At 35.2% G+C, this 16,558-nt stretch overlaps 1 protein-coding gene across 1 annotated transcript in view; it reads right to left on the bottom strand.

Annotated features, from left to right (window-relative positions):
- ABCA13 (ATP-binding cassette, sub-family A (ABC1), member 13) overlaps positions 1–16,558 on the bottom strand; it is a gene marked incomplete at its 3' end in the record, with an annotated part of 141,259 nt that overhangs the window by 28,448 nt on the left and 96,253 nt on the right. The window contains exons 39-43 of the mRNA XM_010013136.1: positions 12,140–12,371; positions 10,641–10,713; positions 8,948–9,066; positions 7,781–7,868; positions 2,249–2,357 (exon numbers count right to left, since the gene is read on the bottom strand). Coding sequence (XP_010011438.1) covers positions 2,249–2,357; positions 7,781–7,868; positions 8,948–9,066; positions 10,641–10,713; positions 12,140–12,371 — 621 coding nt within the window. The remainder of the gene's footprint in view (positions 1–2,248; positions 2,358–7,780; positions 7,869–8,947; positions 9,067–10,640; positions 10,714–12,139; positions 12,372–16,558) is intronic.

Genomic DNA, 16,558 nt, shown 5'->3' with positions numbered 1-16,558 from the left:
GAAAGGATTTTAAGATCAGGTTACACAACAATAAAAAGGATGCATTTTGATCACTAAACAATTATCATTTCCTGCTCCTGCATGTTCACAGTGATCAAGAGTCAATAACTTGGATTGACACAAGAAAAACAATCATCGATTTTTTCCAGTTTTTTGAACAGATACAAATCCCTCAAGATATATATCAGTACAAGACGTCCTCTGTAATTTTGGGTACAACTTCTTTCAAACTCTAATACAAAATCCTAACTCTAGATTCCCTGTGTCCTCTTGACTGAACAAAAGACATTGAAAACAAACATTTAGCCTTCTTTTCAGCTTCTTGTCACTAAAACACTGGGACCAGTACTACTGATCTCCTACAAAAGTTACTAGGTCTGCCCCTGCAAGCAAAGCAAGTAGAACTAGGCACAATGTCTGCAATGACCTCCATCCTCCAGAGAATCTGGCAGAACTCCAACTGGGTTCATGCTCAAGAAATACCCATAGGAGATAACTGCTAAGTGGAAAGTTTCCTCAGTATTTATATGAGCATTTAAATAAGCTTTTGACCTCTTCCAGGGTTGTTTCAATATCATAGTAGTTGTTACTCTGTTTACATCCATGGTAATACCATGGTAATGTTACCTCATCTACCTGATTTTTTAACACTTCCAGGGGTGGTGATTCCACCACTTCCCTGGGAAGCCTGTTCCAATACCTGATACTGGTGAAGAAATTTTTGATGAAGAAATTTTTCCTAAACCTCCCCTGGTGCAGCTTGAGACTGTTACTTCTTGTCCTATCACTTGTTACCTGGGAGATCAGCCACCTCCTCGCTCCATCCTCCTTCTGGATAGAGAGCGATAAGATGCCCCTGAGCTGTCCCTTCTCCATCCAGTGTTTAGCACTGTTTTGCTTACAGTGTATCTATGCTATACATCAATGTAAAATACAACATTTCCATGATCCTTGGAACAATTACAATTTTATCCAACTTTAATCTGAATGGTAAATCCCCACTTCTCCATAACAGATATAAAAATAAGGGTACTTAAACACTGATGTTCCAAAACGGTATATCTAATGCTACAGATAACAAGCCAGCATCAGTACAATTCATGAAGTGCAGGAAAACTTTATTAAAAATTCATTTCTATTAAAAATTATCATTAAAATACCTGATCCCATTTCATTCAAAAATTCTGCAGAAATACATTACCTTTGATTCATTCTTATAATTAATTTAGAAAAATAAAACCCCAGCCATGTTGAAAGCAAGTAATTATTCTTATTTCATTGACATTTTAGAAACTTTTCCTCATGAAATTCTGTTTTTTGATACATAGGATTCCTTTCCCCTTTGCAGTGATTTTCATCTTTTTTACTTCCTTTGTCATTGTAAACACACTGACAATAATCTTACCATTACACACAACCATCCTACCTTTTAAAAAACTCTGATCATAAAAATTGGTCATAAGCTTTCTTTAAGTTTCTCTAAACCAAACTAATTTCTGTAAAACAGAACTTTAAAAATGAAAGAAGCTGGTAGTTAACAGTAGAAACAGTAGTTAACCTGAACTACTAAACCCAGATTTTGAACTAGACTTCAACATCCTAAAAGTTCACCTGTGTCAACAGCTGATTCTTGAGCTGCAGTCAATTTTTTTAAAGTCAGTTAGTAAATTTTTTGGTTTTATTAGTTCTTATACATCTCAAGGGTATGTGAATCAGAGAATTCAGATGTCAAATATATTAATCTCTTTTTTGTTACGTACAATAGTAAGATATACCAGCCTCTTCCAGTCCTTGGATAACAAGATGTTATGGAACATTATGCTGCAGTGTGAATTTACAGGATACTCTGGCTTTACCCTCTGTATTTACATAAGGGGATAAAGTGACAAAGAAGTTATAAATCCATAGCCTGTTGTCCATTTAAGCAAGCCCTAGCAGTGGTTTCACAGGGACTAACATCCCAAGTGTAGGAAAACAATTTACACTTATTGAATGCCCTTTGAAAGAAACTCATATGGCATAATGAGCTTTAAATTAAAATTCTGCCTTATTATGTGCTACATTCTTCACACACACAAAAAAACCTCTTCTATTTAATCAAAAGTTCCACCTTCATATCTCCCCGGAAATGTCTGATTCTGCAATTCTACTTTATCTTATGAAAAATTTTAATACTTAAAATTATTCTAGTTTATTTCAAAACCGCTTTATAAAAGATACGAAAAAAGTTTTGAAGAAGGGCTATTACCATACTGTCTCCAATCTACATTAGGAGGCAAATTCAGCCACAAAATGAAGTTGTTGAGTTCATTTAAGTAGGATGGCAGCGCATGGAAACCTTTTTGGTTGTACCATACCTGGAAGAGAGAATGGAAATTATGAATCAAAATTAGTTGAATCCAAATGCCTAATCTGAAGTTTCCCATATGTTTAAGAATTTCATAAAGATGTCTAATTCTGCTGTTATGACACCTGTTTATAGAAGAAAGTTAACTAGGCAGAACAGAGTCAGTTAATTTTTACAGGTGTTTCAACAGCATGCAGCAGTTTATTTTCTACTCTTGGAGCTGTGCACCTATGCTAATTATTAAGTTGAGATTCTCTGATTTAATGGAACACTCCGTCCATTTCTTTACACACCTTTGGTCAAATAGAGGAAAACAATGTAAAAGGAACATTTTCCAATTTAATTGAAAATACAAAAGGTTGAGTAAAACTACTGTTACAAGCAGAGAACACTACTGAAATTCCAAAAAGACATATCTAAATAATACCTGCAAGTGAGACAGAGCATAAAATATCTAGCAACAGAATATCCTAGAAAGTGGGGGAAAAAAAAATCAATGAGGCACTGCTTACAAATATTCCATAAAGCTGAATCTCCACCTTCAAGAAGCAATCAGAGATTTATTAAGCATGGATAACATTAATATAGGCAAATTTTAAGGCAGACAATGCAAGCCACTCTTTCTGTGGAGCATAGGGAAGCAATTACCATGTAACATACCATTTATCCACAAATCATGCAGAATCACCCTAAGTTGATAAATACACTCAAATTCACACTTCCATGTGCTAGAAGAATCATTACTGAAAGACTGATGTCCCTAAACTGAAAATACTGAAGTTTGAGGTTTGAGTTTTGCTTTGCCTTTGAAAATCGATTCCATGCTTATGCCTCATTACTGTTAATCACAGTGCCTTTGAACCTGCATTATCCATAATGAAAACTAGGTCAAATTATTATGTATGTTTGTTTTCAGTTTTAGTGACATGTTTAAAATCATCTTTGATTGCTATCCTTTCCTCACTCCAAAGCAACCTTTCATCTCCTCTTTTTTATATACAGTTGAAAGACTCTTAACCTTTTCCTATTTGCTATGAGCTATTTGCTAATCTGCGTTTTGTACATCTCAAGATGATGCTGGGCAATTCTTACTTTGTGTCTGGATTCTGATTCATACTGCAAAGTGCACAAGGTTTAACATAGGTCTTTCTTACCTTAACACCTTTCTTCTAGGATTTCAGTTTTCTTAGATCCTTTCCAGCATTACCATATATACAGTTATATTTGGAATCTTCCCTGAAGATTCTTTTCTCATCACTCTGATGTTGTTCTCATCTAGTGTGCTTCCATGTGTATATATGCCTCTCCTTACTACTGGTGTAAACTTCCAGATTTGGGGGGGTGTATTTATTTATTTATTTACTTGCAGGTAATAGTTTTTTTCTTTTTAGTATCCAGCTACAATCCTTACCTGGACACTAGTTCCAGGCTTTGACCATTTTTCCTGCTGTGTTCTACTACATATTTCCCAGTGCAGGTTGTTGAATCTTCAGTTGTCTTTCCCTGACTTAATCATTATTTTCTTCTATTTTCCTGATTACTACTGGTTTGGATCTCTACACTGTACTCTACAGTGAGGCAAGGTTTACAATACTCTAATTGTCCATTCAGTTTCCTCCCATCTATCCTATATCATGCTTTCAAATTCCACTCTGAGCTCCATGTCATTTCTCTTATGACTCTCACCCTTTCATCTTCTTTGCAATAAGCTCTGTTAGTCATTATTTTTTAAATTAGCAGCTTTGGTCCACCACTGCTCTTGCTTGCTTTCCATTAGCTACTCTTCTTTACGTGGTCTTCACATCTGCTTGAAATCTCAACAGCATCTTACACCACCACATTTAAAGAAAAAAAGAACAAATCCCAAACTCTTTTCCCCTTTGCAAACTCATATGCAACTCCTTTGTTCAGTTCCAACAAATTCCTACACAAACTAGAGCTCCCATTCTTTAATCAACAAGAGATTTTTAAAGAAATTAAGTGAAATGGAACCTAAATGTCCTTAGGAAAACTGTAAATCTGGATTTCCTGTGTAAATAGCAAACAGAGCAAAGAAACACAAGCGATCAAGAGTAGACACTCTTTTTCACACTTCCATACACCCATTTCTTACTCTATCTTTTTAAAAAACATTTGTGCTGCATAGAAAGTTATACATACATAATGAAATTCTACTGCAATCGTGTTCATTGTATTTAAAAGAAAAAAGGCAATTAAGAAAACAATAAAGCCAAATTCTGATGGCACATCCTCATTCAACTGAAGCATGGGAAAGGTCTCAAGTATTCACAGAGCACGTTATAAATGCAATAATGTCACCAATATTCAAATGAAAATATAAACCCACAATAAAGCATTGTGTGTAACAATACATTTCAATATCCAACATATTAATTAGATTTTTTTCCTTTAATCTGCATTTTGCAACTGAATCAAACCACCAGGAAAAGACCAAATTGAAGCTAGATATTGAATAGTTTATAATCTGGCAAAAGAGGCATTTGATGTTGTTCACTTCATCAGAAAATAAACTTAAGGGGTTTTTCCTAAAGTCTTGTGGCTTATTCTAAATTGATTGCAAAAGTACAATAAAATAAATAAATAAAGAAAAAATATTTGTTCCAGCTGAAATATCTTTCATATTTCTTGTGTACCACACAGGTAATTATTTACAGAGGGCAGAAAAGATATGAAGAATGGAAAAATATATCGGTTAAGATGATAAATTTTTATTTTCATTTCACTATTTTATCTTCTATCTATGCTTGATAAAATTACTTCCCCAAGAAAATACGACCCCTCACAAAATCAAATGTAAGTTCTGTAAAGATATGTTTTCAATATTCCATAACATTTTAACTTGTTGTTAATATTCCATAATTATGCTAGACTAACATTCTGGCTAACCAGTGGCCTATCAAGAAAAAAAGAATGAGGAGGGGCAGAGAAATCTCTAAGTATTGCTGGCCAGATTCATGATGGGGAAGACAGGGAGAAGAGGTATTAGACTGGAAAGATGTAAATTCCTCTGGACACTTAAATTATTACTGTACAGTAAAGCCTCAAATTCCAACCTTTGAGACTGAAAAAATGCACACTTCAGAATGCCACGTAAACATAAATAAATGCCATGTAAAAATACATTGCCTTTGGGGGCTATTTCCAATTACTACATGTTCTTCCTATATTTAATCTTGTTATAAACAAAAACAACTATGAAATCATTATGGAACAGTTTTTGCCCACATTTTCAAAGAAAACCAAAGAATACACAGTCATGAAGACACAAAAAAATTGAGGATGAGTTGTGCTTTTGCCATATAGCAGTGCTAATCAATGAGAGTCAATAATCAATGGTTTTAATCAGCCACATTTGTCATGTAATAGGTATATTCTTTCTTGTGCAGGCACAGATGCACATTTTCTGTGTACATCCATGTACTCAGTACGGGGTATATACAGCATGGTATGATTAAGTAAAGTAAAATAGGTATTTGAATAGGTATCTTAAATTTGAACGGATCACTTCTTGAGTTGGGGAGAGTAATGTATAAAGGTTCAGAAATTTCCAAAAATGAAATGAATCATATAGGAAGTCTCTTCAAATGCAAATTTTTCATTTTCTTTCATACAAGGCTATGTAAATCGTACATTCACTGTCTCATGAACAAGCCTGAAAGGTCAAAGTAAAAGTCTGGTCATTAATTACGGAAAGGTTAATGCAATAATTTGACACCGCATCAGTTGAAAGCCACTTCCAGGAGGTATTTTAGATAACACAGTGCCCTTTATAAATCTACTCCACTATTTTCTTTAGATCTGAAATATGAAGCTTACTCACTAACAGTATAACTGTAATTTATCCCTCAGATGATGGCAGGTGAACCTCTATGCCAAAGACATTTAAAATAAAAAGACCCTGACAAAAACTACAGTGCAGGCATGTCAAAACAAGACTCTAAAATGATTAAAGATATATAGGACAAAAACAGCAGCCAGAAAAAAACATCTTACTGCAGTCCTCTAGGACTTCAAGTTCCTAATGAAGGATTGATGGAACTGGAGTTCAAAGCTATAAGAAATCTGAGGGTAGAAGGGTCACAAATGACCAAAATGAAAATATATATAAGGTATTGTGTGCATATGAGAGTTTTTTCTAAAAACTACACAGAAAAGGCACTGGAAACAAACAGTGATTTTGCAAAACTAAACGTGAAATTATATTTGATTTGAAAATATCTGTATGCTATTTTAACACATGATTGTTTTAACACTTTATCCCAAAATGGATTTGGGGACAAAGCTGATTTACACTGTCCCTTCTCTTCTTCTATAAAAGAAAATAAAATCTAGTTTCTATACCCCTACAATAAAATTTAAGGCAGAAGCGTCTCTCTTTCATATTCTAATCTGGAATATGGAAAGTCCACAGTTTCCTCTTAACAAATCTGTTCTACTTCGAATACAAGACTAGAAACCATTCAATGATATTCTTAAATATTCCACCAAGACTGCTATTCCTCTACTCATTACTGTTCTACATTTGAATGTATCTCAAAAGAACCTTTCAAAGCATCATCAAGGAAAATAAAATCCCTTGCTGTTATAATTGCCTCTTAGGCTCTGGGTCACATCCCAAGTCTTTACAGTATGGAGATACTGTGTCTTCCCAGTGCATACCAAAGTCTCAAGGAAAAATTCTTTATTTTAATTGCATTTAAAATAATCCTTTTCCTGACTTCAGAGGTAGCTCCAGACAGAAAACAATGGCTCTATGTAGCACTGCAAGACAGTACAAGCTACTGTCAAGAAGAGATTCAGATTTCACAACCTGAGAAATTTCAACCAGGCATACTTCTCTTTCTCTAGGGTAAAAATGAAAAGTTACTCATATTTGACAAGGAGATTGTAAAAACAGGGTAGAATATTTGTTATGCAAAAGTAACTAGCCCTAGAAGCTAAATCTTTACTTCAGGATGGGAGAGAAATGTAGGAAAGTATTCCTTGCAGGAATGTAAAAAGTATCTATAATTACTAATTGTTTAGAAGTTCAATGAACTTTTGTCAATTCTGACATTGATTTTTTGTAGGCGGGGGAGGGAGGGGGAGTGGGGGAGGTAAATAATACCTGGGCTGACTAACTAAAAAATAAAAGGTTTTACAGGTGAACTCAGACTGTGAAATAAGTTCACAGGAAAAAACAAAAGTGGTATCATCTGATTCACTTAAAACTGCTTCTTAGAACACCAGAGAATACTTCAAGAACTATGAACAGAGAAGTGCACTACAATAGACAGAGGGGTTTTCTCCCAACTTCTAAATGAAGGGATTTTATGTAATGATTTATTATTTGCTAGGTGCTGTGAAACCTGACGCCTGAATCAGTTAAGCAATACATACACACAAATGAATACATATAGATGCAACTCTCACCTTAACCAGATGCTTAGATTTGCTGTTGTTCAATTTTTTATCTTGAAGTTCAAATGTTTTTCTCCTTCCAAAAGACCAACCACCATATCTGGTAATAGGAAATAAAGTAATAACATTTTATCTGCCTTAAGGTTTCCAGTCTTTTCTTGCAATGATAAAGCCGGAATATCTATGCTAATGCTTTATTTTTCAACTGAAAATAAAGCATCATCCCTCACAAACCCTTACATGTTAAGAAAAAAGAGGACCTCAATGGACTCTTGAATCAGGTAAATGGTATTGCTTTTTTCTGGCAAAGGAATTCCCTCGGATAAGAATTTTTACTTTCTGAAAACTGAAATCCAAGTAGCAGCAGGGTTTGTGAGCAAGTGAGGTATTACTGACTTTCAGAAACATCTTAAACAGCTTGACTTCTTCCCATTTAGATGGGATGTCTGGAGACATTCAAGACCAGGCTGGATGTCGTTCTAATCTGATCTAGTTGAAGATGTCTCTGCTCATTGCAGAAGGGTTGGACTAGATGACCTTTGAAGGTCCCTTCAACCCAAACTATTCTATGATATTCTAGTTTAAATCTTTCATCCTAAGATGTTTACCACTATTTTTTTCAAATCATGCACTTTTTCTAGCTAACACTTCCTTCTCCTTGATAAAATCATAATTGGTTTAGTATTTGCATTTGTGTCAAAGGCAGTAATGGAGCTGCAAAGGCGCTTAAGTAAAACTCAACATACAGCGGATAAACTCTGTGGCTGGTATCACAGAATATGAAGTCTTGCCAAGGATATACCAGCCCTTTTTATTTCAAAGAAATGATTACTTGGAGCATGTCTACCTCTATTGGATCAAGTCCCTAAGGAATGGAAACTATATTGTTCATCTAATTTGTATATGCATATAATTTTCTTTCTCTGAGAGCTGAAATAACTCACTTTGTGGCAAGAGAGCCAGGGTATGCCTAAAGACAATTATCATGCAACTGCTGGAGGAAGCTCTGAGAAGCGACCATGGATGGGGTTCCATTTTACCTTAGCCTGACTCTGTGTCTTGATAATAGCCAACAGATAAAGCCTACTACCCCTTATATTCTCAGTGATGTAGGTCTATGCTTTGGATCAGGAAGGATTTATCAGGAGGATAAATAGAGATTAGGTATTTTAAGGTTACCTTGCTTTCTTGGAAGGCCTCACTAAATATTCTTCTACAAGAAACCCTGAAAGATTATACAAAATATGTCCTTTCTTATTCTTCACATATGGAGCAGAGGTATTGAAACTTAGACACATCTGAAAAACAGTAAAACCACTCTTAACTATCAGTGGCACTACACTTAGCCATCTTTTTGAATTTTTACATAGATTTTACAACATTGCTTTTCAACTGGGTTTGCCTTCCTCAGCTTCGATAACTTTTCAGTAAATTATGTATGGTTTTATAAGGCATCTCAAATAATTGCAAGTGTCACATACATATTAGATCCACCTTTGATTTCTCTCAACTCTGTCAGTCAGTTTTGTTTCGAAAACATCAACAATTTATGTAAGTTTATAAACATTTACAGCAATGAAAAAGGCAAGACTGCCATTCAATTGTGCCTAAGAATAAATAGAAAAAAAACACCAGATGTATACGAGATTAAAACAAAATTCTAATTAAAGCAATATGCTTCTAAAAATTTAATTTATGAACTGCAGCAAAAAATAAAGGAAGATGGGTTTTTTAATGATTCAGTGGGATATTCTCACAACCAAAGAAAAGGAGACAGATATTATGATCTGGTATCTCAGAATCCTTATAGATTATGTATATCAACTGAAAAATGTTAATGCTTATTTGACATCTCAACCCCACACAAATTAAAATTCACTCTCAGAGATTCTGAATATCCATAGCTCAGATACAGGTTCTGCCTCCACTGTCAAGTAACTTCTCTCTTTGAGTTTTCATGGTTAATGGGCCTCTCTCTATGTGAGTTCCCATTTCGATTTTATTTAAGCTTCTCATATTTTAAGTATACATCTCAGTAGTATTAGAAGCAAATCTGTTCCTTGCCCAGCAAAGTAAAAAATTCATTTCCTCTTTACACTTTTCCTTAAAATGTATTCCTATATTTCAGGTGCAACTCTTAGTCTAAATATTTATATCTTTATGAAGGAGAGAACTTATTTGATAGAATGGTCCCATCCAGGGTAATATATTTCTCACTTCAGACAGTTTCACATTCTTTTTTATTACTCGGCCTCAGAGTAAGTCATCAGGAAAACTCACTAGCCAAGGTTGTCAGAAATTCGTTACCTTTTTCAAAATCCCTTCTTTCCTCGAAGGTTGTTTTATTTTCAAATTGGAAATCCAAATCTAAATCAAACTCTACCAATTAAATATCATTCACATGTAGATTCCCTGGTAGCTTCTATCAGGTAGGATCACCTGCCTTTCCCTTTTGAAAGTAACTAGTTTTACAGATATTATGGAAGTATTATGTTTTGAACTTGTTTTCCATGAGGATTTTTTTTTGGTAACCAAAGTTCTGTAACATATTTGAAGCAACGCTGTACCTGCTGATATAAGGTCAGACATCTCTGATTTCTGTTATTTCAAATCAATCTGTAGCCATTTCTAGTGCATATATACACACACGTAAGTACATCAGAATTGTGCAAGCTTTCCTCAAAGATTTCAGAACAGTTAGCCCAAACATTAAATGAAATGGAAAAAAATCTCCAGTCATAACAAAGCCAGTGCTCTGGGGGTTTATTTCCTCATTCTTTTCTTTAGCTCTACAAAAAGAAGAGTCAAATTGTTGCATGTAATATACACACACCTAGATTTTATGTACATAAGTAAATATGAAATAATATACCTCTTGTTCAGTCACACATCCACATGAATCCTGGGGTGACATAGATTCCATCTGCCAACATGAATTGTTTTTTCTAATGGGAATAAACATAACAATATGAGCAAACATTAAATAAAAGGAATGTATTACTTAACAGAAGAAATCCAAAGAATAACAAGCAGATCTGGCATCTTAATGTCTTCTTAGCATTTCGTCAAAAGGGCAGCTGTGTCTAAAGCTATCTCAATTTTACTCATTTGTACCAAAGTGGATTCACTAAAAATATTTATAAAACAGCAGACAAGCTGCATGCTTTGTGTTTGCAGCAATAAGTAATGCACAGCCACCACTCTGCATTCCTGAATTTGGAAATCTGGAATGCTTCCTAACAAATATTGTCATTATTGTCTAACATTCATTCATATGGACACAAGACTTGATCAAAATCCTTCTGAAATTAATCAGAAACTGACTTTTAAAGGATTGGATCACAACTTTAATAATGAAGCCTACTTTGCCTGGGTGCCAGCTCCTTCAACAGAACAGATTTGTCATTAACCTCATGGTGCCTAGAAAAGCTCATCCATGTTACACAGAAATATTGAATTTACAGTATTTAAAATTTACAATTAAGGAAGTAATTATGTTATTCACAGTTACCCTTGTTTTGAATGCATGCATGTGTGGTCCCAATCAAAGAAATATCTCAGTAGATTCTGGGAAAGGTTCCCTAGATCATCTTCAGTGCTGTCCAAAGTGAGCCACAGTGAGGGAAGGGGGAAGGAGGGAAAAAATAAAACAAAAACAAAAACTCCCATGTTAATATGTCTAGTTCTGTTAACTTTCAGGCTCAAGATCCTACATGTTTACCAACAAATTAAAGAACTATAAAATCCACATATAGGAAACATATCAAGACAGCAAACTGAACTCATTTCACTGACTATATGTGAACATGTAAAGAAATTCAATACAATTATATTTAAACAAATCTCAGTATCTCCCCATGGCTATCTTTCTCTTTATAAACATGCATTCCTAACAGTTAGCATGCTTAAGAGTTTTTATGTTTCATTTATAAATTCGAACAGCATCATGATCATGTTATGTTTACGATGATACCTACTGGATATTTGTCCTGTAGAGAAAGTGATCTACATGTGATATGCACTTGAAAATTGCTAAGCAATTAGTTAAAATGAAGCATGCAAAGGCTTGTTTAAATACACTTGTGCATTTACATATAAATGGCCATGGCTGGTATTGAAACAGTTACCCAGTTCAAACTGATCCAGAGTCTTTGCTCTTTCCTTCAGAAAATCCTTTGCATAATGTTTTTCTAATTTTATCTCTCCTTCATTATAATCTATAAAAATGTACTAAGTATCTGAAAAATAAATAGCTATTGTAAAAAGTAACCTATTGTTTTTCCTAGAAAACAAATAGTCTTTAAAATATGAGAATTCAAGGGTGAAGGTCCCCAAATCCTGGATATTGCTGATGATTCATGAGCCCTTTACCTAAAGAAAGATTCTGCATTGTCATAAAGTCTTGGTGTCAGCTTGAGAGAAGGGTAATCAATAGCCAGCGGCTTCACACTAAACAAGGCCATTGCCAGTGCAACAAAGAGGACAGGCAGCAGCACATTTGACAGGGTTCCTCTCCAGTCTCGCCTAGTGCGGTGAAACCTCTTCATCAGGAGAGCAACAATCTGTGCAAGAAAAAGATGGACTCCATGCACACTTGAGGCCCCTGTAAATGAGAAATGAGACACACAAAAAAAAACCCACCACAACAAACAAGACAAAATTGACAAACAAGAAAAATAAAATTAATTTTCATGAGATACCTTTTCAAATATAGAACATAATAGTCTTTTTGATTAAAAAAAAGAAAAAAAGAAAAAAAGAAAAAAAAAACAGACAAAACCCCCCCACAAAACTATATAAACCAACAATGTTCTCCTGGATGGAACAATATAACCTCCTAAGGACAGCTAATTAACTCTTCCCACAAAGAAAAAGCAATATGCAGTTACACATCATCTCTATAGTTCCCCATACTCAGCTAAAAGTGTACAGAATGCTTATTTTCCCTTGGTCCTCATACTGGTACAACCATTTCTTCTGGATTGCCACCTTTGCTCCTAGATAAATGACTATGACAAACATCGTAAGTGCTAGTGATACAGATTCTTACAAAAGCATCCCCTTTATTCTTCTGCTCATATGGGACTGATAATATTTTCTAACATGTGAGTCAGTGCAGTTTTCACATAATCCCAGCTCATGGACAGTCCCTCATATTCCTATAAGAGTGGGTCCACAGCTTATTAACATCTCAATAACCAGACATTTTCCTGATAGTCTTTCCCCTAAGTTCATTTTATCGTTCTTTGTTAGACACTTGTGAACCACACCAGTCACTTTACTTCCATTTTAGACCCTAATGCTTTCTAGGAATGTGCAGGCTATTACCAGCTTCTTGTGGCCTTGCCAGACTGAACATACTTCAGCCTTTTTACTTCATTACAGCATAGCAGCGTCTGACAGATTTACTACCCCAGGTGTTTGTACTGTAGCAAGAATAAATACCTTGTTTATCACAGTGCTCAAAGAGATACTATACTTTATAATCACTTGGGATTCTCTTACTACCTCCCCTTCTATACATTGAGACCACTCTAAGCAGGATTTCCATGTTACATTTTATCAACTACTTGTATGGGAGTTTTCATGCACCTCAAATTAATTGTCTTTTATGTAGCACAGGATATGAAAAAAAAAACTGGGAATAAACATAGAACTGGTAAGATTGAACTGTGCCACCTGAGAGTTTGCCATGAATACAGGACTGTTCAGTGAATGAGGGAAGAGCAGTGTATGCTGTTTATTTTGACCTAACAAAGCCTGTGACATGGTCTCCCACAGTGTCCTTAGAGCAAGTGGAGTAAGAAGGATTTGCGAGGCCCCACACTGCAGGATGTGACCAGCGGTACTGGGTCCAACTGAGGAGTAGTTGGTTACCAGGGCCGTCCCTCAGGGGCAATGATGAGGAAAACACTGACTAACAGAACTTGCTTACATGCACACATGTGCACACCTGCATTTGCAGGGGACCTGTTTGGAGGGGTTTGCGGGAGGCACTGGGGATAAAGAGAACTTCTTGGCAGCAGAAGCAGATCTCTGGCAGCACCCAGGACTCCAGTGGCACCACTGAGCAAAGTCTCTACTCAGGGAAAGAACAAGAAGCAGCAGACACCAGCTGGACCATGGGAAATTTTGAATTAATATATCAGGAAAAAAAGTTTCATTGTGAGGGTGAGAACCAAAACTCAAAATGAGACTGGACAAGACAATGAGTAAGCTGCTCTTTCTCGACCTGGTCTTCCAATCTGAGTATTCTCTGATTCTATCAGATTCCAATTAAGTGATTATTCTTGGTTTTATTTCTGGTGAAAAATATTTCCAGTATTTATTCTTTTAATTCTGCAACTGAATTATTTTTTTCTTCCCAGAAAATCATATAAAACAAAAATTCTGTCCTTAAGCAGTTCTTATCACAGCCATATCTTGCTAATTTGACAGCTACCACAAATAGGATTTAGAATTTTGAAACTCTGGGGAGAAAAAGTAGCTACAAAATTCAGATCCTGGATCAGCACTCAGGTGCCCCAATCAAGAATGGTTACATTCTGGGCTTGAAACCTGTTTTTTTCTATAAATTGGACTAATAAGAGAAGACAATCTTAGTAACAGAATTTTTTCAAAGCAAACTTCTTATGAATGTATTAAGCTCTGAATTATTAGACTTCCAATAGTTGACTCATTACAGAAATTAAGACACTTGAAAGCAGAACAGTTTTCAAGGGGTGTTTTTAGAATAAAAGATATCCTTTAAGTGTTTCCAGACAAACACTGAAATTGTAAAATATACCATCTCTCACTTATCAAAGTAGTGAAATACCAGAAAAGGAGCGTGCAATGAAGTATTTACCATAGTCTTCAAGCTGTTCATAGATTATAAGCAAAAATGTGAGTGAAAGATGCTTCAAAATATTTGACCCTTTGAGTCTCTGAAAGAGGACCATGACTCCTACTTTCTGGGGACAGAAGGAAATCAAAGCTACCATTCATTCTTTTTTCTTGACAAATAGAGCAAAATGATAAAAAATTAATTCAGATTGCAATAGGAAGAAAAAATGTCATCCTGAATAAAAATAATTGTCCATTTTACCCGATATCCTGACTCTTACTCAATATTTCTAATGCTGGCCAGTCAAGATACATCACAGGAAGATGCAATAAACTATTACATTAAAAGCATGTGTTTGCCATAGGCATCACTTTTTCTTTTTTCTAAAACCCAATATGGTTATTATTTATAATTCTTGTTGAGGAAGGTGTCAAATGTCTTTCTGAATCATCTTAAATTTCACTCCTTCTACTTTGAATTCTGTCATTTCTTTGTGTTTTAGGTGAAAACAAAAAAAATCTTGTTTATCTGTTTTGAATTTATTCTTTTTGATGGTACTGGATATGCTCTTAAATCTTGCTTTAGGAGGCAGGTTATAGAAGTTTCCAATCTAGCTTCTGTATAAATAATCTCAACCTTTTAGTCTCCTCTTATAAAAATCTTTATAGTCCTAATCAGCCTCACCACTTGCTTCAAGTCCTCTTATATTACCCACTGTACCACTTTCAAGATATATTGTGTTCAACATAGCTGTCCATCAGATGTGGAAACACTGTATTTGCGCAATAGCATTATGCATTCTTGTACTGATCTGTTTGTCTTCTTTATGCATCATGCCATTTTGTCTGACTGCAGTCACACTATGAAAAGCAGGTTGTAATGGGCTTTCCATAATTGACTCAGTATGGCTTTCAAGATTCCCAAGGTGTTAAATCACAGCCCCGCCCCCCGCTCCCCCAAAAAAACCCCAACCTAATACCATTCCTGTGTACACTTGCCATTTAACCCTTCATGTTTCTGAATCCTACATGCATAGTATAATTTAATTCTAACTAGAACCTACAGAATTTATTTTTCCTTCATAAAGCTTCTAAGTAATTCACCACCTACATTTGGTATGTATGTCAGGAGGCATAAAAGAAGCACCCATTTATGGGAAAATGGTTCCTGATTACCACCGATAATCATAAAGGCTAGAAGACAAGACCAGATGACCTCTGTGTTATGAAGTCAATTTTTATGCAGAAAGCTTATGGAAATATTCTCATTAATAATTTAGATCACAAAATTAAAAACCTGACCCAACTGTTAGAAGCTGTCTTTCTTGACTTACGATTGCAATTATCCACAAGAATTGCAATTACGTTCACAATTAACTTGTACTTCCCAATTATCCAGACTCTCCTTTGTATTATGGAAGAGATTTTTTCCACTTTCCAGTTCATATAGTTAGTATCAGGTACAGGGAAACAGAGCATAAGTCCTAAAATCTGGGAACCAATACTTTGAAAATCCTTACCTGCTGACTGCTATAGAATTAGGAGCAGAACCAAATACTGTAAGAGTTTAACTGGAGATTAGATGGTCCTTTTCTCCCCTTTTTGAAGTTCTAGAAAATAATGTAATTCTAACCTTTTTTCATGGCACAATAAAATAAGGAAAAATGGGCTATGCAATGGCTATGTCAACATCCAGGAGTAGACATTTCCAATTCTACTTCTGTAATTTTCACATTTAGACAAGTTATTTAGGGGAGGTACAGATTTTGGGAATTTAATCCTGGAACTGAAACACCCTGGAAAAACAGTTCAGCTAGATCACATGAAACTGGTTGCATTTGGAAGTAATACATATTGACTAGCTTATCAGAAGTTCTGTGCCAAAAAGTAGTTCTAGGCTGAGCTAGTGATCTGACATCATTCTGCATTTCATTACATACCATACTGGCATAAGGCCAGTGCTAG

Source organism: Nestor notabilis, unplaced genomic scaffold (assembly GCF_000696875.1).
Source record: "Nestor notabilis isolate BGI_N333 unplaced genomic scaffold, ASM69687v1 scaffold13924, whole genome shotgun sequence".
In the NCBI taxonomy this organism is placed as follows: Eukaryota; Metazoa; Chordata; class Aves; order Psittaciformes; family Psittacidae; genus Nestor; species Nestor notabilis.
This window is presented reverse-complemented; position numbering and strand designations above follow the sequence as displayed.